This window comes from Indicator indicator, chromosome 5 (genome assembly GCF_027791375.1).
Source record: "Indicator indicator isolate 239-I01 chromosome 5, UM_Iind_1.1, whole genome shotgun sequence".
In the NCBI taxonomy this organism is placed as follows: Eukaryota; Metazoa; Chordata; class Aves; order Piciformes; family Indicatoridae; genus Indicator; species Indicator indicator.
Window position 1 is genome coordinate 24,411,465 of NC_072014.1, and position 27,198 is coordinate 24,438,662.

A 27,198-nucleotide genomic window follows, 5' to 3' on the forward strand; every position below is an offset into this window, starting at 1 on the left:
TTCAAAAGTTTTAGCCTCTTCCATTGTCATTTTTCACTCTGAGCGGTCAGCTCTCAGGAGAAAAAGTAAAATACACTGAATTGTTAACCACTAACACATCTATTTTCTTGATAAAACCTAGAAGGCTAGAATAAGTGAAAATGTATTGCCTCTTGGAGGTTCAAATGCTCTTAAGTTCTTGTAAAGTTCCTTAGCATGACGAGCACTTGTCCACTACAAGACTCCTATCTGCAGTTTATGTTATTACCAAGGAGCAAGAGATTACACATGCACCTGTAAAGTGTATTTTCTAAGCAACATATTCCACTCCAAATAGAGTACCAAGTTAGCACCCTAATCCCATGCTTTTTAGTGATAAGGAGTCAGCAACCATCTTCGATATACTAAAAGATACAGGTTGATTTATTTTATTCTCTTTCATCATGGCTAGGAAGAAACTGCTTTTTTCATGGCTAAAATATAGGCAGGGAAGAATGATACTGGTTTTGGTGGCAAAGCCCCAGGTGTTACTCCAGCAGGGTGGGGGGGGAGATGTGTGTGGAATAAATCTGCTGCCAATTCACAATATACCCATTTCATCACACTGATGACAGAACAATTCTTGCATCTTTATACTTTTGGCTACCGCAAGACCTTCTGATCTCCTGGGAGCAATTCCAACGTGGAAACATGGGTGTCTACACACCCCTCATATCTGTGATATCCATGATGGGTTGGCACATACATGGAGAGGGTCTGTAGAGACTCACATCTTTGTTTTTACAGTAGCTGGAGGCTGATTGAAAATGGTGCTAGATATCCAGTCACAGGTCACTCCCTTCTGTATTTAAAATGTCAATATTTTGCAACTATGCAGAAATCCACTGATTTTTTTTTCGCTTGTTTTCCACTGTGGTATTTAAGCATCAACTACAGCCTATGACAAAGTGGTTTATAAATCTGAGGTAGACTAATAAACCGTTTCACAGAAGAGAGTCTTCAGGAAACTGCAGGAGAACTGTCATAAGATCAGAACTGACAAATACAGAAAGTACCAAAAATAATGGCTGAACCTGCCAGCCAGAAAAAATAATTACAGCAAGTCTTTATTGCCTCTACATCTTCCAAGGTGCTCAAGAAATATCTGGCAAATCAGGATGAGGAAGAATATTAGATATAAATATAAATTTTAAGACTGGATGAGAAGCTGGAGCCTGTACCTCTCTCCTTTTTACAGGATGATTCAAAATTTCAGTTAAATCTTTATCACCAATTCAACTGTAAGAGTACCTATGTGACTGACCCTATGTCCTCCCAACATCCTCAACATTCTTCCTAGCTCTTTTTGCTTCTGTTTCATAAGTACTGACTTACTAAGTTTTATTAACTTGAGGCAGCTATCAAAACTTCACTGTATGCAACATGTCCTACAGCTTGTTCTGTTTTCAAAGAACTGAGATAGGATTTGACAACTGCAGCTTTAGGACATCTCAGACAACTAGCACTATGCTTTGGTCTGCAAAAAGAATAGTTATTACTATCCTTAATACAATCCAAAAGACTGTTCCTATGATCCTTCTGTCTCTAGACAACAGGAATTAGAATATTGGGTTAGTAATTTAGAAACATGTTACTTTAAAGATAAAGTTGGGGAATGTTTTCCCTCTCCTTTGCAGATCAGCAATAAAAGATAAATATCATTGCTGCTCAGCAACTAGTCAGGTAAAAGGTTTTGTACTATCAACACTTTCATCCTAACTGTAACTTCATGTTTACTGCAAAAGAGGAAACTTATTTCCTGGGCCTACCTGTTCAATTGAAATTAACCTGAGTCTGCTGGAGGAATCCCCCTAATTTCCACCTCTTACCCCCAATTCTTCAGGCTTGTTCTTCAACATTTTCTTCTCTTTTAACCTGTCACATGCATTCTCTTCCCCACACAGCCTTTAAACATACAGCGTGGTGCTAGTCCATTCTGCTGCCATTACAGCCAGTATAACAGCTTTGCACAAGTGCCTTGTCAGCAAATAAAACACAAATCTTTTGAAAGCTTCATGTTTCAGCAGGTTGTTTTCCAGATTAGGAAGCACTTACTACTGATGATTTTATCCAATTCATGAGGCATTGCTTTGATGCTCCCATTTTTCCTGGATGTACATATTGCAAGCTACACCTATTTATACTGGCTAAGGATATAATCTATAGAAGATGGAACTACATCTTCATTATGATTAGCCAACAAGCTATTGACTCTTTTTACATGGACAAAATCTCTTTCTGGCTCACTTAAGATACAGAATGAGATTTGCTCGGTATGCATATTTATATTATTAAAAAGAACAACAGCAAAAAAAACCCAACCCCACGCAAGTATGACAAATAAGTTACAAAATATGGTTGCTTAAACAATATGTCTCACTGAATATGAAAGTATGTATTTGGTAATATGTGTAGGGGCTTTTTTTCTCTATGACACAAAGTATGCTTTACAAGTGTGCTGTGCACTGACCACAAAGACAGATTAAAAAAAGGGCATGAAACGGAAAGATCAGCACTAATTTTGTTTTAAAAGTAACGTATTAGACTACACGCATAAGTATTCTTTATGTTGCATTTATATGGCTAAAGGAAAGTATCTCAACAGCAGAAGGCTATGCACTTTTAGGTTGTCTACAAATACAATGTTTTCATGTGAGTTATGGGCACTGGCAAAATTCTTCTCTTTGTCAAACAACTGCTATATGTAGGGGACAAGGACAATATAATAGACAACAACTTCTCTGCTGATCCAGAACTAAGACAACTATATATCCCTGGCATTGTATTTACCATATTCCTTCTCATGTCAACATTCACAATGATGAAATCAAAGTCTCAGTGGAGAAGAGATTGGAAACAAAATGGTTAATACTGATCAGAAATGGACTTGTCAGTTAAGTTCTGTTCTCAGTACCATGAAACTCTTTCAAAGCACAGCTGTCATGGCAAGACAAGATTTTTTCCTTCATTTATTCATGAGATCAGCCATCCTGAATCAGGCCATCGAGTCATTAAGTAAAGTCACCTACCTCTAACAATCACAAACATCAGCAGGCATCCACACATATTCCCTAAAGCTGGATGTCTACATAGTTTAGTTGGTGGAGCTGAAACTGAAAACATAAAAGCCTATAAAAGTACCTAGATGATTTGCTCAGCAGCACAACGATTTCACATGCATGTACAGAGAGAAATCTGAGGAGGGGAACCCAATGTTTGGGTGAAGAAATCTCAAAGAATCAGGTTTCTTTGGAAAGTACATCAGGAGGAGAACATTGCTGTCAAAGTCTAGAAAACAGATTTATAATCAAACTGCAGTTTTGTTAATGTTGACTGTCAATCATAAAGGTTAGTCTTTATTAGCTGCCTGGTGCAGTATGCAGCCATGAATTCTTAGTAGTACTACAGTATGTAACAGCCACACAGAGAAGTTAATGTGCAGAAAGTAGTGTAGTTACGTGGGATACTGACAATTCATCTGAAAGCTTCCACTGACAAATAGTTCTACGATGACACTTTGCCTCATTTCCAAAGTAAAAATAAACAAACAAAACACCTGTAAAAATTCAGCTTAATGCTGTTTCAGGAATAACATACTGTAATATATACTATAGTGCTTAAGTTTTGATTGTTCAGGGATAATGTATCAATATCCATAAACATACTGCAACAAAACCACCTCAGTGTGGTAGTTTATGTAAGTCTTCAACAACAGTCTGAATCCTGTGGAGAATTGCTTAACAAGGAGATCTGTTTCTGAAGTGGAGAGGATGAGTAGTCGGAAAGAATGAAGCAAGGTGGGCACTCCCTATGCTCAAAAGAGGGAGAAAGAAAAAGGAGTCAGTTAGGTTAGGCAGACATAAGGAAGTCCTAGGGTAAATTAAATAAAGAAAAATAATTTCTGGATTCCAGAGTTTGTCACGAAGCAAAAGAGAAACAGCATTTAAACTGAATGGTGGCAGTTTTTCGGTTCTGGGAAGAAGAGTGACATTCTTAGAGAAAGACACATGGAATACAGTGGTCACTTAACTGTAGAAAAAGAAAAAGTCTATCAAAAAGGAGGAAAGAAAAATCTATATTCATATCTAAGTTTAAAGAAAACATTACAGGAATGTGTATTCAATTACATGCCTGGGATCACAATGGGAAATTCTGTGCATATCATCACTGACTCTTCTCATTCCATGTGCAGCTTAAGGAATACAGTGTTTAAAAACAACATAATGTGCATCCAGTAAAAATGTATTTAGATGAAGTTGTAGAGATAATCGAAGATTGAAAATTTGCTTGTGCAAACAGTGGTATATGCAAAACTCATCTTCACAATGCCTTCTACAAGCAATGGTATCTATAGCCTGCAAAAGATACCAAGATTGACATGATCTTGGCTCCTTCATTACATCAGAGTGGGGATTTTCTACTCCTAATGCTTAAGTGCATGTCAATATCAAGACAGATTGCAATATGCATATTACTATGCCAAGAAATCACTTTAAAATTATTCAATGTAATCTGTTAATAATTGAGTAACTTCTGGTAAAGAATTATTATTAAAAACAACATGAATTCATCGCTCTGAGAAAAGAACTAATAAAAATCAAAATGTATAACTTCTCAAAAAACTCCACATTGAGAAATAATTTATCTTGTGAATTCTGAGATATCTTTAAAAGCTTGCATTTTAAAGACTACTGGATTGCTTCCTTAATCACATTCCTTTCATCCATACTACTTATATTGTTTGCCTTTTGAGAACCTCTGCTTTCAGTCTACTCAGTTGCAGAGTTCTCCTTTCCTAGCAAAAATTATATACTAATATTTAATACACACATTAAAACTGATGTGCATCAAAGCTTCAGAGCGGATTCATTAACTGGAGATATATTTGCTACAGGGGTAGGAAAAAGCAGGAGGAGGAGAATGTAGAAATAGGAGAGTTGCTATGCCAACCTACGAATGCTAATGGCATGATAAATACAAAAAGGTCACAGTAAAAAAAAAAGTGTATATTCTTTAATAAATTATGTAGCCACTATAATTCTATCAAAATATCAAAATAATGCAGTTTAAAAAGAAAAAAGTTGCAGTAGAGAGGCAAACAGGTTGTCTTTGTCCTTCTTGTGATTTAGCTCTTAAATGCCTTATTCTTTATCATCCATATCGTAAAGGTGTTACATATGAATACCGAGTGGATATGTCTGCAAGTACATCATCTGAAAATTAGGGCCAGTATTTCAACACACAGTAACAATCAAGTATAATGAAGGGAACAAGTAAAAAGTGCATTAGGACTAGTTTTACACTAATCAGATAAAAATGCTAAAGAAAGTTGTGGGGTTTTTTTTCTGTTTTGAGAATTCTTTAACAATTTCAAATGCCTATCTTGTAACTGAAATGGTAAACAAATTTTTAAGAAATCTTTTAGGAGGACTTTCATCTGTTTTTTAAATATTTAGGTCTGCTTGATTTAAAAATAAAGAAATAAAAATTCTCAACTGTTCTGAATGTTCTTTCTATAGCCTTCTAAGGTTTGCTATGGCAGATGCTAGTAATGACTACTATACTCTTAAATATAAGAGGAATACGATCTTTTACATCAAACTTCTACAACAGAGACTGTTTATGACAGAATTCAAACCCACCCAAAATACAGAATACATTTTCTTTCTACTGGAAATATGGCTCCAATCTGGTTGAAATACCAACCATTTTAAATTACTTTTACTTTCTTTGTCTTTCTAGTATTCCAAAGGCCAGTACTAACAGCATGCCGATGCCTTTCTGTGGTCAATCTTGATGTTTTCACCAGGGCAAAGGCAACAATACAGGGATGTAGACAGACTAACTGTGGACATCTTCAGAAAGCCCATGAGAGAAGAGAGAAGGGCTTAGGACACAGCATACATCGAAGTCTTCAAACATATACAATGTCTTGACCCATTTACCATCAACCTTTTGAGTGGGCAACAACCAGAGTACAGAAAACAGACATTTTACAGTATAGCCTGAGTTTTCTATCATTGAATTGCAGATAAGGTTTTACATAAGACTTGGCTATGTATTCAAAGAGAAATGAGTTGCTCAACCTTTTGAAGTTACCCATTGCTAATTAAAGAACTGCCAAGCCTTTACTAACAATTAAAAACTTGTCTTTAAAATCCCCAAAGAGGAAAATGCAAACAGCTGTTTTAATTAGCAAAACAGCAGATACTAATTAGCTTCTGTAACAGAGTATGCTGGTCCTTTAAGGACAGGACCCATTTCAGCCCAACTTTGTTACCCATTTAAACTTCAAGTAAAACTACTGGAACCAGTATTTTCTAATTCCATGTGAAAGCAATATTCCCCCAACTTGAAGTTAAGTTTTATGCTTATTCATCTTTCACTTTCTGATCTTTCTAGAACCAAGAGACTTGTACAGGCATTTGAGCAGGGACTGAGGGTTATTTGAAATGTCTTGTCTGGTGATGAGCCATGGGGAAAACAGGCAAATGGCACAGTGTCTGGACAGCGTAATATGTGCATATCTGCACAGCAAACCAAGTTCAGGTTGCAGCAAGCCTGTTACAAAAGCACTGGCCGTGTGGGCAGCTGACACAGTTGCTCCAACAGAGAACGTTCATCAGAGAGCATAACCTGCCAGGTTTAGAAGAACTAAGAAAAAACTAAGACAAAGGAAAAGGGAGGGGGAGAAAACAGAAGATACTGGAATTACTGCCTTTGCTGTGCTCAGAGCACAGATTCTCAGAATCAGCAGACGTGATCTTACAAGATAATCAACATGCATGCTGGCATTTCCCTCAGTTTTAAGGTTAAAACAATATATGCCACATCCCCTAAGAGCCATGCTGCCTACAGGTAGTCATTTTGGTATTAATGGGGTCAGTTGTCATGAACATGACATTGACAGTGAGATATTTCTTCAAGTAGAAGATACACCATAAATATCAAAAGTGAAATGTAATGCAAGAGTTTACAAGTCAATTTACTTGTACTATCTTCATAGAGTGAAAGAATAACTGAAAATACAGGAAGGAAACGATGCAATAACTAACTACAGAACTACTACATCAAATAGTTTCAAACGCATACTTAGCTATCAAAATTATCAGGCAGCAGTCAAATCTTCCTTCCAAACATCTAGAAGACATCCTTTGGAAACTATGTTTGGAAAATCTAAAACTATTGTGCTGGTATTTCAACAACATAGAACAGTAGTTGTAACTGGAGGACAGCAATTGCTGCTTTTTTACCGTTCTGCATGCTCTGCATATTCTACCTTCAATGAAGACAGTTACCATGCCACAACACTCTTCAAAAATCTATTTGGAATTCTGATTAACTAATGGAATTTCAAATAAAACCAAAAATAATTATTTGAAAGTGTAAGGAATATGACAGTAAAAGACTTCTATAAAATACAGAGATACATATCACTCCGCACCTATACAAGCGAGGCTATTCCTCCTCTTCTTCCTCTGAAACCTCAACCAGTATCATGGGATTCACACAAATAAAGCCAGCTACCCAGAAATTTGTGTTCCTATTTGTGTTTATGCTTTTCATTAGGTATTTTAACATCTCAGATCTGCCTGCTAAATAGTTTGTGAACAATTTTCATCTTTGTGTAGTATTTCAGCATCTGTTTTTCAAAACTGTAAGAGATCATCATACTGTCCTGCCCTCTGAGATGACTACTATGAAGTGGTAAAGGAAAAAAGAAAAATCCAACAACACTGGGCTGTATGAGGCTCTTTAGAGTAAAATATTGACTTCACAGAAGTGAAGTTAGGTAAGACCAGGATATAACCTCAACTGCATGCATGGTCATTTCTTGATTATTGCTTTCTCTTCAGATTAATATTCCTTTGTCTACTGATTAAACAATTAGAGCAAAATATTTTTTTCAGCATGATGATAGAGTATGTCAAAACAGAACTACAATTTTTACAATTTAACATGTCTGTGTATTAAAGGTATATAATGTGCATTCAGATTCAAGATTTGTTAACTGTATTTCTAGTGCTAATATATACAAAGCTCAAATGTTTTCTCTGTTGCTGTGTTTTGTTTTTCTCAGCTTAAAATGCAAATGAGACATTTGGTTGAGACACTCCTGCTTTTCCAGCTAGCAGAAGACATGGCACTGTTCAAGCATTGTTCCTTTTGGGATCCACCCTGCTCATGCAGAGGGTTCAAATAGGTTTACTGAAATAAAGACATTTCTGGAGAGGAATCTTCTCTGCAAATGGTTTTTAATGATATTATAGTCGCTGAGATGATTAGGCTTCACTGGCCTCAGCACAGACCAGGGTCTCGTCCTTTAAGAGTAGAACAATTTTGTTCTCATATTACAGAAACAAATCTGTGAGTTTTTGCTTCTAAATGAACTATACTGATTAAAACTATTCCTTTTTTACTCTACAAATAGAACAATACTTGTCAAAACTCCACACTACAGTAAAACTGCTTAAATGGAATCATATTAAAATCTTGTTATTAAAACAAATTGATTATACCAAAATCAGTCACCCCTGAGGAGCACCTGACAATTCAAATCCACTTCAGTTCTCAGAGCTTGAACTGTAACTGTTAGAGATGTTAAAATAAAGGTTTAACAGGTTATTTTAGATAGGCTTTAAATCATTTTGGGGAGGGGGGAGCCAGGTAAATATGATATTAAAATGTTGTCTGATCATACAGCATAATATTATAAATCATCAATTCAATGTTATAGCAAGAGATCACTGAATTACACCACATTAAATAAAAAAAAATAGACCCATAGTTGAGGTCCCTCCAAGTCCTGCTTTTCATCTGCGTAAGGTTTTCCAAACTCCAAATCAAGGTATTTTTTACTTATCCCAAGTAAACGAGTACTGCTTGTACACCTACATCCAGTAATCACTACTTCCACGTGCCAGCAACATGCCTAACACAACAGCTACCTTGTGCGACATTTGCAACCACCACAAACTTTTCCTGCTGTGCACTGGTTTGCATTCCTCACAGAGAAAACATGACCTATGGGAAAAAAAAAACACCTCTGTGTTAACAGGAGAAATCTTACTTACGAGTACTTTGTCAGCAGATCCAAATCATTATGCATGTTGATTGGATATGTCTCACTGAGATGAAACAGCTTCTCTAAGGCCTCATAAATGAAAATTATGCAGATAAGAGAAGCAAAAGCTTCTTCAGTAAAACGAGTAATGTAGCAGACTAGGGAGCTTGCATCAGTTGCAACGAGGATGATGCACAGGATTGCCGTCCACAGTCCAATGCTAGCTCTCAGAGAAAGGTACGATAACCCGTACTCTCTGGAAACAAACAAACAACACACCACCTCAGTTCATCTTTTATCCAACCACAGTAAATGGAGAAAAGGCAACTACAACATTTCCTTTGCCTGGAGGTATGCAAATCTGGGGACAGTCTTAATTCAAAACTATTAACCTATTATGAACTGAAGATACTGTCAAGTTACCCCTTGACCTAAGCTCTCCAGTTAACAGAACTCTCTCTGTTAAAGAGAGCAGCTTTGAGAGTAGCCACACATGTGAAATGCATAGGGTCCACCCACTTTTTATCTCATATCCTGCCTTGTGAGCAGCCATATTTGCCAATTTCTTTAGCTGCAAGAGTAGATATAACAACTTTCAAAATCCTGTATGCTTATCACATATGATTATAGAGCTCCAAACATGTTAGAGTGACATTATCACAGAGCAATGAAAGGTCTACCTGAAGGTGATAAAAGAGCTTTTGGGGTGCTAAGCAGGGTCTCCTACTCTGTGTTGCTCAGGAGGTTCAGATCATGGTGCAGCAGTCATAATGCAGACATAATTTTTACCCACAGTGTGAAAGAGGTATGCCATGTATAGCATATAAACACGGGAAACACTGTTCTGGCATGATACTTCATACCTTGTCTGTTTAGGTAGAAGCAGGGCAGGGTCTGTATTAGTGCCTACTGAAAAACAGCACCACTGCCACTGCACTTACTTCCTGGGTAACACCTTTTGTATGAGTTAGGGATGAGATAAACCATAGACTTAAATGTATTGTTTCAGAGTAGAACATGATAAAGTTTTAAAAACAAAACAAATAAAAAAAGACCCCACAAGTTTCTGAAGCTTGTACTCTCTTCAAAACAGTTGGTTGGGCTTTTTTTTTTTTTTTTTTTTGAAAGCAGACAAACTAAACTGAGGAATTACAAGTGAGTGTATTTATTTGCTTATTTATTTTAAAATCAGCTTTCTGGTATTACCACCAATTCACTTGTCTCAGTTATAGAATAATTTTCAGACTCTGAAAGCCTAAGCAGTGCACTCCAAATCAAACTGATCATCTTGTTCTGCAGTTGTTGAAAGTTCCAGATCAGTGTCTATAGTACTACCTAACAACACCTGAGGAACGATGTGCATCACGATCTTCACTTACTTGCAAAATTTGAATAAGATCTTCTCAAACACTAAAACTGGTCCTGTGCTGCCAAGTATAGTGAGAGGCTGTCCACCAAAGAGAGAGTAGGCAATTCCAGTCATGGATGCTCCAAACAGCGATTCTATTGCACTCTGGATATGATAGAGAGAAGTGTCCATAAATTTTCAAACAGGTGACAGTGGCTTAGTCTGTAGCCTTCTAAACATTGAAATGCCAATATTTAAAGGTCATTCACGCAACACTACGAAAATACTAACCACAAACCTAGGAATGCAAGTTTGTTTTAAAAGTTCAGATTTAACACATACTATACGACCTTCAGTTGCTTCTCCCAGCAGACCACCAAATGTGATGACAGGAGACATGCAAGCACAGTAGAGAAATAAAAATGATGCCAGACACTGCAGGCTGAGAGCATCCCTGAAGTCACTCCAGAAGAAGGGAGCTTTTCTTTTTATATCTAAAATCAATCCTCCAAAAAATCTAAAGAAAAGGAGAAGACATCAAATTAATAGAAAAGGTATACCAAACCTTCATAGTATTGCTTTAAATCTACTGCAGAGAAGCTACTGTTCCTTGATCAAACATTGCATACGCTTATAATTCATCCTCCCTAGAAAAAAATTCCTGGGAATCCTGTCTTGATAACTTTAACCAGGAAATAAAAGAAATGCTAGAGCTGCACAATGCAGAAGCTTCAACTACAAAATAGTTTTGAGCATTCACAAAACACAGCACAAGACTATTCCCAACTTTTCATTTGTGTTGCACAAAGTTAAGGAACATTAATCAAGTTTAACAGAGGTTCGACCTTTACAAATGGTAGAGAAAGGAGCTTGCAACAAATAAAATGTGAAAAAAATCAAATCCTCTTGCCCTTCTCCCCCTCTCTGCAAATTAGCATGGGTTGTCTTTTTCAGCTATGTGCTACACTAATCAGAAAAAGTGCTTGAAAAAAATCATATGCCAAGCCTATCAGTTGAGAGAGAACCAGACAATAATGGTTCCTTTGAAGTGTGTCACTTCTAGAACATTTAAGATTTTGCATATATTTTCACTAACTTTCCAGTGCGTTGCAGTTCTGGTCCAGAGTGTCCTCCAGGATGTTCTGCTTCCCCATGGGCTGCAGTTCCATTTGGCACTCCTGGGATCTTACGCTTCTCCTAGCAGAAGTAAAAGATACTTCTCACGGGTCTTAGTAACCAAAGCATAATGTTAGCAGAGGAAACAAGTTTTGAGAGTTGAAAGATGAAACATGTAAATTTTATTGTAAGATTCATTAACATAACCTCATCATAAGCTGTAAAGGAGTTCCGTAACAGGAAATAGCAGAAGCAATTGTTATCCAAGAAATTTGAAGAAAATCTTGCATGAGGAAATATTTTAAAGAGTAGCAAGCCTGGCTGCTTTCATCAGTTCTTGCATTAAGCTGTTTGGTAAAGATCACTAGATAAAACTATCTGCCTTTACACAGGAGAGTACTAACACAGAATGCCATGACTATTCCGTATGACTGCTAGACAACGGTTCTCTTCAAGTCAGTTAATAAAAACAAAAGAGCAAGCAAAACATCTACATAGTGACTCTGCTAAATGTTAAACTAATGTGACCTATTCTACCTAGCAAAAATTCATCACATTGTTTAAGAGTGTCTAAATTTTACATTATACAAACCTGAGAGGGAACATTTTTAGGTGGCTCTATTCGAATGGTTGGGTCCCACTCTCCGGGAGGGAGAACAGTAACCTGATCAAGAAACTCATCAATTCCAGACACCAAGTCATTGCGGTCTTTTGCTTTGTAAGCAACATCATGGAATACCTGTGAGAAATGGAAAAGCCTATGTGAGGACAAAAAGGGATCGGAAAGAATAATCTCCTAACTTTTTCATTATAGCCATTTTTCTCTAAAATAGTATGCACTCCATGCAGTTCCCACCAAACAGTCTCAGCTTCAACTGACTACATAGTTTTCATAGAAGCTTCAGCTGCTATGGAAAAACATCCTTACAAGCGCTAAAGGTTGTATAGATTTACAGTTTATAATACAATTAATTCCACTAGAAAGTAACTGTGTAAAATGGAATCTTCTCAGTGAAGATATTCTTGCATGTGAATATTGTTCCTCTTTTTCTTTAATCTCCTTAATGCAGCATAACATGGGAAATTATAAGATCATGAAATGAACTACACTGCTATTTGTGCATCATTAGAATGATTAGCCATAGTTCATCTGCATGATTCCTCATTGAGGATTCCTTATTACACCTCTCCAGTCAGTACAAAATGGCCATAACCAAACTGTGAATAAAAATACCTCATCTGTCATTAGTGTTGCAATCGATCTTCCAATCTCATGGTATTGTTGCCCTTTACCCAGTGGTCCAAGAAGAATAAACAAAAATCTGCAAATAAATGACAAATTAAAAAAATTGTACAGGGTATGTGGTTGAAAGTAACTATACATACTACAGAAACACTTCTCTAGAAATCAGACTAGAAAAACTTCTGAGACAAATATTATATATAAGCTCCTTCAAGATCCTCACACATGCAATTAAGCTCTGGTTTAAAAGAAAAAAAAAAGTCAAAATAACTTCCAAAAATGTATCATAAGCTTCACAGTCAGATTTGATTGGGCTATCAAAACCTTCTTAGATAACAAACCTTATCTTACATAAAAAAAATATACGCAATTATAATCCATGTACAGAACACAACATTAATTTAATTCTGTTAAATCAACAGAACTGACTCTTTTATGGCAGTAGTATTATTGCATATTGGGGAAGTTAAATTACCCTGAAAAAAAACCAATTTTTAAATTGTTCTTATTCCCATTAGAGCTCTAGACAGCCTACACTCTAGGCTTGCAGTTAGTAAGGTTCTATAAAATGCAGAGGATAGGTTCAAATGAAATAACTGAGGATGTCAGTTTGGATAAAATGCAAAAGACAATTTTGTGGCTAACATTATTAATTTAAAAAAAAAAATTTCTTAATTATCCTAATTTTAATTATTTGTTGAGAAATCTGTTATTTTCCGTTTTGGCAAGTTTGCTGGGTTTGTGGTGGGGTTTTTGGTTGGGTTGGGGGGGGGGGGGGCGGAATTGAGTGGGGGGAGCAGGGGTGGCAGTTGTGGGGAAGTTACCAGGAAAGGCTTCAGAAATTTTCTTCCAGAGCCAGCTCAGTGAGTCAATGTTCCTTATACACAGCTGAATGTCATATCACACTGCCTCCAAATGGTACTCAGAAAAATATGAGCATAAATAAATTCAAGTATACCTTGTTGGAATTGGAACTTCAGCTAGTCCTGTAAGCAGCACTGCAGGAGATAATCTAACAAAAGCAACAACCGCACGGTCCAGGAACTCTAGTTCTCCAACTAAGATGTTTGATGCTTCAGCTCCAGGTGGTATCTTTTTCATGAAGTGTAGGTCAACCTGGTCAAAGCATATTAAATTACAACCTAAAAGCAATTCACAGGGATTTTGTTTCTCCCCAGTGTATTGACAGAGACTTTCTAGTCAGTGCAATACCACCTTAGTTATTTCAATTATGCAGTTTCCACTATTCTTATCTGTCAAGTAATTTTCTTTTAAATAAAAACGTATCTCAAAACCAAAGAGCTGGTCTTTCATTATTTGACTACTTTTTTGCTGGAAACATAGTTAAAAACATTGCAGAATTAATTCATAATGACAACAAATCACATTAAAATCCTCTTAATGACATAGTATTAATTTTGTAGTAATATTTTTATCAGTAATCACAGCAGCATCAGCAATCCATAAGAGAGTCAGTAAGTCATAACAGAAGAAATGAAGACTTCTTATTCTTAGATAATTAATGATTTTCAAAATCATGAATTCATAGTTCATACTTGCTGTATTATAATCACAATGAGAAGAACAGGTTCCACTACACACAATTTTCTTTCAACTACTCTAATTAAGAAGTCCTTTTGTTTTCAGATTTAACAGAATACAGCTGCCCTTCTGCTGAAAATAACTCAAAAATAAGCTATGACCATGATTGTCTCAAGAGTAAGCTGAAAGAACAAAGCAGAATACAAATTTTGGAGTTCCAATGCACTCATACCAGCTTTTGTGAAAACAGGAGGAAAAAACATAGAAAGAATTTAATCGTGACACAGCTATATAAGCTCAGGGTATTTGCCTAGAAATAAATATGTATTTATTTCCTCTGGATCAGTCTAGAGTTTGCTCTGTAATAAAGATCAACATGAAGCAATAGAGTATATATGTTTGATTTCACTATGCACCAGTATTTTCTACATTTCAAAATGCATGAATTTTGTCATTTGCTTTCCTTTTATTAATCTAAACACAACAACAGCAACCACATCCAATATAAACTGTTAAAGTGGACCATTTTAATGTCTATCTTACAGCCATCTGTCAGTACTAGTTTGCATAGTTTTTGGTAATATTTAGAAAATTGTTTTCTTGCAAATGGCTCTGGCACTAAATCAGAATTCAGATATAATGCAGTTGCCTGTATAATGAAATCTTATTTTGCAGAGATCACAAAGAAATGTCTAATTCTACCCTACGCTACCCTACACCAAGCTAGAATAACGACCACACACCTCACAAAGCTAAAAAAGCATCTAATCAACCTGGAAGGTTGGAGACCAAGGCTTTCAATGTAAAGTGTCGGTGATCTAAATTTTATTCCTCACTCAAATCATAAAATAATTCTTCGTGGTTAAATACTAACCCCAAAAAGGTTCACTTTGCACCTGCTTTTGGTGACATAGGTCATTTGTAATTGTAAGAAAGGAAGTAGTTTTTCAGACACATAGCAATGTGCATTCCGTACTGATTTTACTTTGCGAATGGATCTAACATTTTGCAACTAACGTCTCATGTACAACATGCTACAGTAAGGTCTCACAAACATATAGAACCACAGGATCAAGATTCAAATCTGAAAGAAATGTCTCCCATCTGCAAGAAAGTATTTTCAGGTATGTTTCCTGCATTATTTATGAGCTTGAGATTACAAAATCTTTCAGGTAGTGAACAGTTTCAGTTAAAAGAAAAGTAGCTGGTAAAGAAGCATTAAAGTGGGAAAATACACCCACATCCCAGGTGTTGCTTTCATCACACAAGAGCAAAGCTGGCCCTGGAGTGAATTTGGGGCAATGACAGAAGCTACATCATTCAAATGCTTCATGGCAACAGGCTGAAGCCCCTTACTAGCACCCCATTCCTCTCACCCTGGTGTGTCATCCCTCAGCCTGTCAAATGAAGGCCTGGTAATATCATTATCCCCCTTCTCTTTCTCATCTTCATTATCATTCCCAGGTTCTCCTGTGAGTCCTAACTCCTCAGCAGCTCTTGCATCTTCCCTAACACATGGTTCATTATCCCCTACCTCCCTGAAGTAGCAGTGGAGCTGACACACCACCTCATAAGCATCCCAGGCTGGTTCCCAGTGAGAATGGTTTTTCCCCTTCCCCGCTTCAAATCTAGTTTAAAGCTCAATTAATGAGCCCAGCCAACCCCTGCCATAGAAACCTTCTCTCCCTTTAAGAGAGATGTACCCTATCTGCTGCCAGATCATGTGAGGTGACCCATGGTCAAAAACCCCAAAGTCCTGGCACCAGGCTCAAAAACAAGAACTGATCTAGCAAGTCCTCTTCAGTCTTTCTGGGTTGGTCCCTGCAGCTGGGAGGATAGAAGAGAACACTACCTGTGCTCCCACTCCCTTGACCAGCTGATCCAAGGCCCTGAAGTTTCTTTTGATAGCCCTCAGCTTTCTTTTCTTAAGGTTGTCATTACCTATCTGGAAGGTTAATAACGGGTAATAATCCATGGGCTGTACCCACGGATTTAGGCTGGGAAGGATAAGAAGGTTGGGAAGCCTTCTTACCACATCTTTAACCCAGGGCCCAGAGAGACAGCACACTTCCCTTTTAACTGGTTCAGGTCTGCATATTGAGCCTTCTGTTCCCATAAGAAGCCAGTCACCTGTAACAATGACTCTTCTGTTGCTTTTGATATCAGATATATGATGGAAGATATATGCTAGGCTTGGGCTTTCTTAATCTTGGGAATATTTCCATGACAGACGATTCATCTTTCTTGTCTGCTTGCTGCATTTGCAGGACATCATACCTGTTCTGCAAGGGCACGTGAGGGGTCTAGGGGAATAACTGAAGCAACACTCCTGCTACGCCAGGCACTAAATAGTCCCGGTAAGTTACAATTAAACATAAAATTAAGCAACTAATGTGGAAGCCATTCCCCTCCAGAGTAACTCAAGGACTGAAAAGAGTGGTGAAGACCTACCTCAGAATGAAACATAAACTGACATGAAGCCAAACAGAAAATGTCCAACATTACTTCTCAGGAAAGCTATGACATGTATTAACCAAATTCATTTATAAGAAAGGCCAACTAGTATTCAAAAACAAGTCAGTTATTTCATGTGGTATTTGAAATGCTAAACTTTGTCAATATGGGATAGAGGTTTGATTCGGAAATAACCGTTTCCATGTGGAGCATAGGAATGACGCTATGAGAAGGGATGCTGGTACAGTCTCTTTATGCATTTCATATTTCAGGATGATTACAGTTCTCTTCAGCTTTTGGCATAAGAAGCAGAACCAGTCAAAATCAGTGATTAAACTGCCATCCCCATCCTCCTCAGACATAGGATAAAGCGGTGCTGCGATGTTGTCTTATTACCCCCAGAACAAAGCCCTCATGATGTCCCCAGAGGAAGAGTAGTGACACATTTACAAGCAAAAGCATCAGAAAGCACGTCTCCCTCTCTGAGCTACTGAAATAACATTCAAGACAGCTTTTAGTGCTGTGTCTCACATTATTCATGAACAGATACCAATACAGAGTCTCAATGTTGTGTTCAGATTAAGTCAGCTTTTTGAATCATCTCCAGAATTTGGAATATTAAAAGTAGCCCAAGGGAGATAGATTAGCAAGGAGAGAATATGTGAAGTAGTCAAAGATGCTTTTCTGTAGAAAATAAATGAAATTAATATATGAAACAAAATTAGAACACGAAATCACAATACTCAAGAGAAAATTAGTGCACTGCTCTACTTTCAATCTGTGCATTTAATTCCAACGATAACTTTTGGGAGTTATTGCAATAGCACATTTCAAGGGAAAATTAAACTTTACTTTTGCATCTTCAAAAGATAAATGGATCTATTTAGAGGCAGTCAAAAAAGGTATTTAGATTACAATCCATTATTGTTATTTCATTTCTCAAAATAAAAAGCTGTTCCTTTCATATTCCTGACATCCTTGTTAGTATCCAACAGTGCTGAGGCTAGCCAGAAGAGGACATGTTGGTCTATTCTCAAACCAGCTTAAATAGGAAGATCTCCTTTGATCAGCAAAGATTCAGCACTACAAAAATAGTGAGTGAAAGATCAAACAATGTATCCTCCATTGTTGTTTAATACAAGCATCATGCACCTAGGTAACAGAGTGGGATTTTGATCCTACAACACTGAAAGCAATTAATGAAATGTGCAAGAAACATACTACTGAAAGTCATGTCATATTTTTAAAGTATTAGCATTAAATTTTTAAAAACTAATCGTTGTTTATTCATCTCCTTGCCATCTCTGTAGAAATGTGGTCCATCTCTAGTCAGCCTCCTTTCTTTTCACTGTTTTTGACAAAAAGATCTGTTTCCCATCTTTATTTCAGCCACATACCATTCCTAGTCTGGCATGTTCAATCAAGAATTCAAATGGTGCAAATAGCTACTGCTGCTAAGAAATAAGTCTGGCACCAGATGGAGCAATCACATAACTCTACTTTTAGCTCAGTTGCACTAACATTAAGATTCAACAGACTCAAAGTGCTATTTTTCATCATTCTGGTTTAAATCACCTTTTTTCCACTTACTCAACCTTTGTTGTATTAACGTGTCAGCTGGTCATCTATCCCTGTCAGGTTTGTGATCTCTATCTAATGTGACAGTTTGTTTTAGGTATTTACAGACTTCTTCAATAAATTAGGATTCTCTTTTACATTAAAGCTGAGAAGCTGTTTGCTTTTCTTTGCTATTTAACATTGAACTGTCATTGCAATCTCCACTACTGAGCAGCTAACATCTTTTGTGAAGTGTACCGAAATATCTTGGCTTGCCAGAAGAATTAAGTTTTAGGTTTACAGAAACACATTCTGTTTGAGACATCTGGAATCCACGAGTTCAGGTTATAAAAAGCACAGTTTGCATTCATGCACTACTTCTACTAAAAAATAAAAAATTCAGAGGTAAATCTGAATTATAAGAATTCTGAATTACTTTTCTACTTAGACGGGGTTTTTCTTTGATTTGTAAAAATTCCCCATACAAATGTACACCTATGATACTGTGATGCAATACATTTCTCTATGTTCCTAAACTCTGATTTCCTGTTACCAATAATTTATCAAGAAAACGAAATTTCTTTTCTAGAATATACAAATTGTGCTGCATTACACACAAAACTTTAATGTTCCAGAAAAATTTGCACTTCACAGCTTTTCTTGATTCACGTGGATTCATTTTATTTTGTTTAAACAATCTATTTGCTAGTCAGGAACTTCTACATAATGAATTCTTACCTTGCTGAAGTCAACAGTGCTGTTTTCTCTGCTCACGTCATTTTTATTTTCAACACAGGCTGGAGCAGACTGTGGGGAAACAATCTGACCTGCTAAAAAAGGTACCATTATTACAGAATACTAAAAAATTACTTTTCTAAATAAAGCAACATCTAATGAAATAGTTGTTAAAGAAGTACCATACATTTCATATCCTATGTTTATGAACCATTTAAACATGACATTTTAATTAGAGACTTCATCATAACAACACAATCTCAAAACCCAGAGCATTTATGGCACACAACTAGGAATGGGTGAATGCAATTCAAAAAAATGGAAAAGATACTCACGAATATTGGAAGACAAATGTTCTATGCCAATTAAAGCTTAAAAATTTTAAGATACTACATTTGAAGAAAGTCCTGTATTCATATTTGTTTTTCTAAGTAATGTGAGGATCTGCCAATTTTGGGAAATATCTGTCTACAAGAATACTGCTCACTGAATAAATGGGATTACTAATTTTCATAAATTTACTCACATATAAGAATTCCCTGATTACAACTACAAATCCAACATAGAAGTGGGCTGCTATAAAAACAGATGTATTAGAAATCAAGATTATTTTAAACTCAGTATTGAACAATGTGATTATTGACATGCTTAAACATATTTCAGCAAATATTTTCAAAAAAATCCAGTGAGGATTTAGTAAAGTATTTTATAGAAATTTTAAAAATATCTCAAAATGAGAAGTGTTTAAACACCTTTCAGTCTTGTGTAAGCAAACAGTAAGCCTCGGGAATAAAAAAAAAAGCCAACAAAAACTCAAAAAAAACCCCACCCAGGATTAATTAACAAATATATGTCACATAAAACGTATTTTTTACTTGATGCCAACATTGCCCCTATGCATGGCCAAAGGCCACCATGCACACACTGAGAGTGTGGTGTTGGCATTAAGGTAGCACACAAACCCCACAGGGTGATGGGGCATTCCCTGCTGGCCTTCACTCTTCCTCCTTCCCTGGCATGGTAGGAGTTGCTCACAGCTCTGAACACCACAACAAAGTACAGAAAAAAGTACCAAATATATGAGCCAACTATCTCTTACTGCCCTAACACATACCCAGAAATAACTACAGAGTCCAACTGGCCCAGAGTCAGCATCTCGTGCCCAGCATATATTTGTTTCCATAGCAAATAAAGTGTCTCATATGACTGAGAAATGATGATGTGAAAACATTGGTTCTGGTGAAAATCAACCTAAACTTACACAGTAACAAAGACCATATGTTCATGATACTTGAAGATGAAGATAGTCAGAAAGTTCTAAACTAAGCATAATGTTTGGGCAACTCAAAAAGCCACAGTCTGTCCCCTCACACCACTGTTAACATGCTCACAGTCCGAGCATGCCCTCAGTTACAGCCAGGAAACAGGGCTTGACAGGACTGGAGACTTCCAAGAGAATCTCAGTCACTGCCAAAATGCTGAAGCATTCCGCTTCTGTCACTGCTGAGCACTACAATATCCCTGTCTAAGTCTGGTCATGAATTCCCAGTTGAAACACTTGCTGCTGAAGGAAAAGGTTGGTTTCCATGAAAATCAGCATCTTGTTTTCCACTAGGCAAATCTCCCATGGCACAAACGAGTTTTTAGACTCTTGTGCTGCATCCTTGTAGCATAGCCAGAGAGATTTCAGGAACAGAATTCTTAATGTATCGCTAGAAATCTTATTGTTAAATATATTAATCTTAAAAATGTAAATATTTCTATTTTCTCTCTGATTCACAACAAGGACAGATCAAGACAAGAACAGAAATGAAGCTTTTGTTTATCAGTACAGTGAAATAAACAGAGAATGGCAGACATGACTCCAGGTTAACCTAGCCATGTACATAAAAATAAGTCAGAAGGATTAGAAATTAGACTACAAGAATAAGGGCTTGATTTCAGAAAGAAACGTATTAATATAACTTAAAGGAATTCACATTAAAAAAACCCTATTAATTCAATTAAAAAAAAAATACTATTAATTCTTAACTGTCCCAAAAGACAACTTTTGCAAATCGGAAGCTGGAAATTATGCAATATACGAGATGGTCTTTCAATTTGTTGTTTTAATTAGAACTTAAAGAAAAAAATACTGAGTTCCATCATTGTTCCACCATCATCTCTACACTTTGTATCCCTGTACACTACTTCACACTGCAATTTTTTTTCCTGTATTATTTAGCAGTACTAGAATTACTTCCACAGGAATTACCCTGTAGTATTTTAACTATTAAAAATAATTAATACATAAATTTGATTTCTGTATGATTTTGAAGGTGTTAATGATGTAACCAAAAAAACCCCAAAACATTCTATGAATTCTAACAGAAAGTCATAAAAAATGCTCAGGGAAAACTTCTGTCTTAACCTACTCCCAGGAACCTTTTAATCCAGTAATCCACACCTAAATCCAAATTTTGTCCTTTTAGACACAGTTTTGTACTTTAGGGTCTATATCAAGAGAAATGCTGGTAATAATTACTCATACAAATATACATACTATGTTATAAAGATATTACAGGAAAGCAACAGAAGTAGTAATTCGTTATCTTTCTATTGCTAATTAGAGATTTGCATTTATACTTTTTTTTTCTGGACCCAAAAATTCAAGAAAATGAAAGCAGGGGTATCTGCCAGAGAGATAAAAATATTGGCCAACAAAGGAATCAGAGCATGGACCACCTGTCAGAAACACTGAAGTTTTAACATCATAGTCAGAGGTGTCAAAAGTCTCAAAGCAATTAGCATAACAGTCAAAAGGCTAACTTTTAAACATTGTGTCCACTTTTCTTTTAGGAGAAAAATATGTAAAAATATACATAGTAGGAAATAAAAGCCACAACCAGTGAGTATGTGAAGTTTATAAGAATAGCATATGTTCTTTTTCTGTGCCAACAGAAGACCTCAAACTTTGATATATCCATATGCTGGAGTAATCTGAAAAAACACAAGTTTTACCTTGAGGCAGTAGGAGTTTAAATAGCTTTAACTTTAGACAGCTTTCTGGATCTTGGAACAAGAACTTTGGGGGTTTTTTATTGTATTGAATAACAACCAAAACTACAAGGTAAAGACGACAGGTAATTTTGCTTTTCACACGATAGCCATTGTGAAGGCTTTTATAAAGAGCATTTTAAACACTGCATGAGTGCATGTTTCCTACATGACAATACAGTCACTAAAGTCTGAATCTAGAACTTGACCTCTGTGTGGCCCTTCACCAAAAAGGAAAGACAAAATGTACTGTTTTTTTTTTAAGACATATTTTTCTCCTGTACACATCTAACTTGTTAAATGCTCGTGTATGTTGCACCAGATAGTAGGCAGATGCAGTGTTATGGTGGCCTTCTCCCTAGGAGCAGAACTGCAATGCTATATGGTTATTTTTGTGTTTGGTAGCTTCCTCTACTTCTGAGCCACAAAGATTCATAAATTCACTTACTTTTGTATGATTTTGTGTTGACTTAAAGGTTATGTCTTTGGGGTGAATATTGTTAAGCATATGAGTTATGCCCAGTGAAGTAGGACCAAACGCATATGCAATGGCAACCTAGTTGAACACTGGCATCACCATGCTGAACTGGTTTTCCATCATCACTGAAAAGCTCAGTTTGCTAAAGCAACTATCTACATGCTTTATCCTTGAGTCACTTAATTTCAGCAACTTGTTTACTCTGAAGGAAGGACACAGTTATTGGCACTCTGAGGATCCCACGAAGCAACAGTAAAAAAGCTATGTGAAGGAAGAGGGGAGCTGTCACATCATACATAGACTAAAACAAGCAAAACAAAGCAAAACAAAGAGCATCTTCTCTCTGATTTCCACCAAGATGTCAACAGCCACCACTGCACCAAACTGTCTCTGGAATACAGATACACAAAATCAAATTTTATCTTTATAATATGGGAGCATTCAAAGCATATGCACAAAAGAAAACAACAAGAAGCCCAAACCAAACACACACGCACAAAAAAAAAAAAAAAAAAAAAAAAAAAATCAAAACAACCACAAAACCCCAAACAAATGGAAAAAAATAAAACAAACAAAACTTCAACCAGCCAGCAACAACCAAAAAAACACCCACCAAAACTAGAAACACTAAAAACTCCAAACACTAAAACACCTAGCACCAAACCCCACCTAGGCTTTAAACATTTGCTCTGAGAGAAACATTAGGATGGTTTATTACTTCTTTGAGCTGACAATATGGGATTTAGACTGGTGAGAATGATGAAGACATCAACTCCCTATCAGAGGGAATAAGGGCAGTACAGCCTTGCTGTTTGTTCAGCTCTTCCATGTCCTGTCCTTGCCAGTTACATTTCAGCTTTCACAAGCAAAACGTTTATTTACACACTGTGTGGGGTAAATACAGTATTTTATTTTTAAGAGAGCAATGTAGTACATTGACTCCTTATAAACCTGAAGTTTAAAAGCCTTAATTTATCCTGCAGTCCATCTACAATAAAGCATCTGAGGAGCTCAATTCTTTGACAATGCATCAGAAAGTCACATTCAGATCTTTAAGGTATCAAACAAATGGACAACATGGTATCACTGAAATATCCAGCCTACACACAAAGGAACATAACATCTAAGAGATAAAACCACACTAAAATGGGCATTAAGACTTAACTATGTTTTAAAAGCTGATATTAGCATAGTTTTGTAATTATATTTTAAATTGGCGTACACAAAAAAAACCGAGTGGCTTTTTTTTTTTTTAGGTGATATGAAGTTAGCAAAGCCTTGAATAGAGCAAGAAGTCACACATAAAATGCTGTATTATGCAAAGCCAAGCCACTTAAAAATTAAAGTTCATCGAAATAAGGTCCATGTTTATTAGACTAATAAAAATTTGCATTTGCGGATAAAGCTCAACATCTTAAGACTATTAGTCCTGACAAATTTTTAAAAATAAAATAATAATCCCGGTAAATTAATGTCACACGTAACACTTTTAATCCCTAAAACGTAAAGCTCAAGACACTTAACTTAGTGTATTGTACTTATTCATCAAAATCCAAGAGGTCTCTTGAATGCCAACAATAAAACCCAAGAACACTGTATTCAGGTACAAATCACAATTGAGGGCAACAAACTGGACACAACAGAAACACCAAAGGAAACTGACTCAGAAAAGCTGTGGATTCTTCTAGACAATATAGATTTCGTCCTATTCAGAAAACAAAACTGATTGGCCAAGCCAGCTATAACAATCTTCAGGCTTTTCAGTGTAACTAAGGCACAATTCACAAATCTAAATAGCCACACTGCCCAGACCAAAAATAAAGGATTGAAAACCAGCAAGCTTTCCCAAGTATATGGTAAATTCTCATAGAGCAGTAACACCATCTTCGTAGACTCAACCATACTTGTACCTTTAGGCCTTGTGATGCACATTTTAAATCAGTGCAGAACCACATCACTCCACTTGTACCATGCAGATTTGGTGCTCCCTAACAATAAATAATTTAAAAGGATGAGGAAGAAGTCACTTTACCTGTTTTTCTAATGGTGAGGCTGAATTTCAAGTATTAATCACATGAAGTCATGCAGTTTTAACTAAAATGCCATGATTTGTACTTTTACAAACTGATGTAAAAAAATGAACTTATAAAGAAACAGCATGGGTTTTCTTTTCCCCCAAAAACCCCAGCATCATTCCACATAAAGCTTGTCTTAAGTGTGCCACAGCTACTGACAAAGACCTGAGATATTTCTTTATTCGCAATAGCAAGAAGTTGCATGCTGTCAAGAAACTGAGATCAAGACATGGGTGTATATTTGAAATGATCTGAAGCCCAAGCAAGAACAGGTAATTATACTACCTCTGAACCTTCAGGAAGTTTACAGAACCCAAAGGATAGGAGATGAGGAAGATACAGAGATGAGATGAGCCTGTTAGAGACAGACACAACAAAGACAGAGCAAAATGAAGAAATAGAAAGATGAATGATAGTTTTACACATAGATATTACACATTTTATCATGGCTACAAGGAAATGTGGAGAAAGAATAAATATCAGATGGAAATGTTTGTAAAGACAAGTTGTATTTCAGTAATATAAAAGCCTGTGGATAAGTCAAGTTTATTAAAATATACACATTTGAGGAGAATATAAAACAAGAAACAGAACGTAAACTAATTTAAGCTAGAATTATCTCCAAGTCTGCATTCTCTTCAAGAACAGCTGGAGCAATCCACCTCATCCAGATCCAATACTGCCAGAAAACTGTGTCTGTATATGGCATTTGCGGTGACGTCATTCCCAAAACAAAGGAATTCAGTCAGGTACATAGGAATGCCTCCTTACCATTTTCATATGGCTGCAAGCAATGCCTGTTTCTCTCCACATGGTAGTATTGACAAGAAAGTTTCACATGCTGTAAGGTAGCTCTGAGCAACAGCATAAATGGAAACTGAGGAAAGTAATAAACACCACCACGTAACTGGTGATTTAAGACTTATAGAGATACTAAAGCATGCTGTCCTAAATTAGGCATCCAAGAACAGTCTTAAACACCTCTGTGCGTGTCTGTGTTCGTATGACCAGAAAACGATATACAAGTCCAAACCAGCCCATCATGCTAACTGAAATAACTGGGAAAAGGCTTGAAAAAGAACACATCAAAACTGCCCCAGCAACTCATGTTTTTAACTCTGATGATCCCCAATTTAATATGTCATTGCTTTCTTCAAGCTCTTTGACATATCCATAAACCTCTCCTTGGTATTTCAGAATTTCTCAAAATCAGACATGATTTGTGTTGCACTGCAATTTGTACACTAACTGTTACAAATTTTATACTAATTGCTCTGACACGAAGGGAGAAGTGGTTATCAATGGCAGAAGTATGGAACAGAGTACAGGCACAAGATCATGTTATTACGGATAAAAAACACCTCATCAAGGTGGCCAGAAATATAACCTACAAATCACATATTCTGTCATGCTCCTATCACCTAGTCCCTTCCTCTTTGACTTCAACCCATCAAAGATCTGTTAAGTCTCATTAGGTCTCTGAAGTCTAGACTAAAAGTGAAGTAGCCAGCCTAAAACCCAAAATGTTTATGAGATGAAAGCTTTCCTAAGGTTTCCTAGCTACTTCTCCATGTCATGCGTGCTTGAATACTGAACTGCAGAACTCTCTATAAAAACTGGAGAAGCTTGTGTAATTATTTTAGCATTCTACTAACAATAAAAAGTATTGCATATATGCAATTGTCTTTGGCTTTTTTAGACCACATTTTAAGAATTTACGGACACAGCTCTCAGATAGGAGAGTGAAAAATCAACTGATCTCTGTAAAACTAAGTTAAATTGCTTTACAAACCAAGCTTTCTAAAGATGACCTACTAATGACAAAGGTTCATATTTTTACCTGCCTTTTACAGGATTTACGCTAAACTTAAACTTGGCACTCTCTATTTTGGGTATTTGGTGTCAAATCAGACTTTAAAAAAAGGAAAAGAAAAAAAATCGTTTTTCCTGCTCTTATGCCAAATTCGACTGTCGGTTTTTATTGGAACATCAAAAGCAGGCTTTTAATTCTCACAGTTTTGATGCTTAATGAAAAGTGAAAGTTAAACACAGCATGGCAGCATTAAAAATGCATGGTAAATCCATAGCACCCTGACATCTTAGCCCTGCAGAGGGTGTGAAGAAAAGCCATTGTAAACAAAAGATAATACTACTAAATACAAAGCAAATTAATTAGATGGTCCAATAGACTCAAACAAAGAAAATGGAGGGAGAACATATGCACAACTATTTCCAGGAAAGATATCACAGTGGTCTGCCAGCATCACAGCCATATAAGGAATTTCAGTTTACATCTTTGTTTTCAGACATTGCTCCTGACTACCTGGAAATTATTTATAAGCTAGCACAGTAAAGTACTTGGACAAAGAAAGAAGGGGTTTTGCATCCACCACTGTACCACGTAACCCAGACAGCAAGGGTTTCTGTCTCTGAATCACCTATTCTATAAACTACAGTGATAAAGATTGTTACCACCTAACTTGTCTAAAGAAAATTAAAATTTAACTAGAGTGAGAATTTTCTTTTGTACAG

General features: G+C 36.4%; 1 protein-coding gene across 2 annotated transcripts in view; it reads right to left on the bottom strand.

Moving 5' to 3' along the window:
* The window catches only part of SLC4A10 (solute carrier family 4 member 10), a 118,749-nt gene that overhangs the window by 22,540 nt on the left and 69,011 nt on the right, over positions 1-27,198 (bottom strand). The window contains exons 7-14 of one of the 2 annotated variants that reach the window (XM_054380746.1): positions 19,081-19,172; positions 13,748-13,905; positions 12,781-12,868; positions 12,139-12,285; positions 11,527-11,627; positions 10,773-10,947; positions 10,462-10,595; positions 9,093-9,338 (exon numbers count right to left, since the gene is read on the bottom strand). In XM_054380746.1, the coding sequence (XP_054236721.1) occupies positions 9,093-9,338; positions 10,462-10,595; positions 10,773-10,947; positions 11,527-11,627; positions 12,139-12,285; positions 12,781-12,868; positions 13,748-13,905; positions 19,081-19,172 (1,141 nt within the window). The remainder of the gene's footprint in view (positions 1-9,092; positions 9,339-10,461; positions 10,596-10,772; positions 10,948-11,526; positions 11,628-12,138; positions 12,286-12,780; positions 12,869-13,747; positions 13,906-19,080; positions 19,173-27,198) is intronic. The other variant, XM_054380747.1, reaches the window with a different exon arrangement.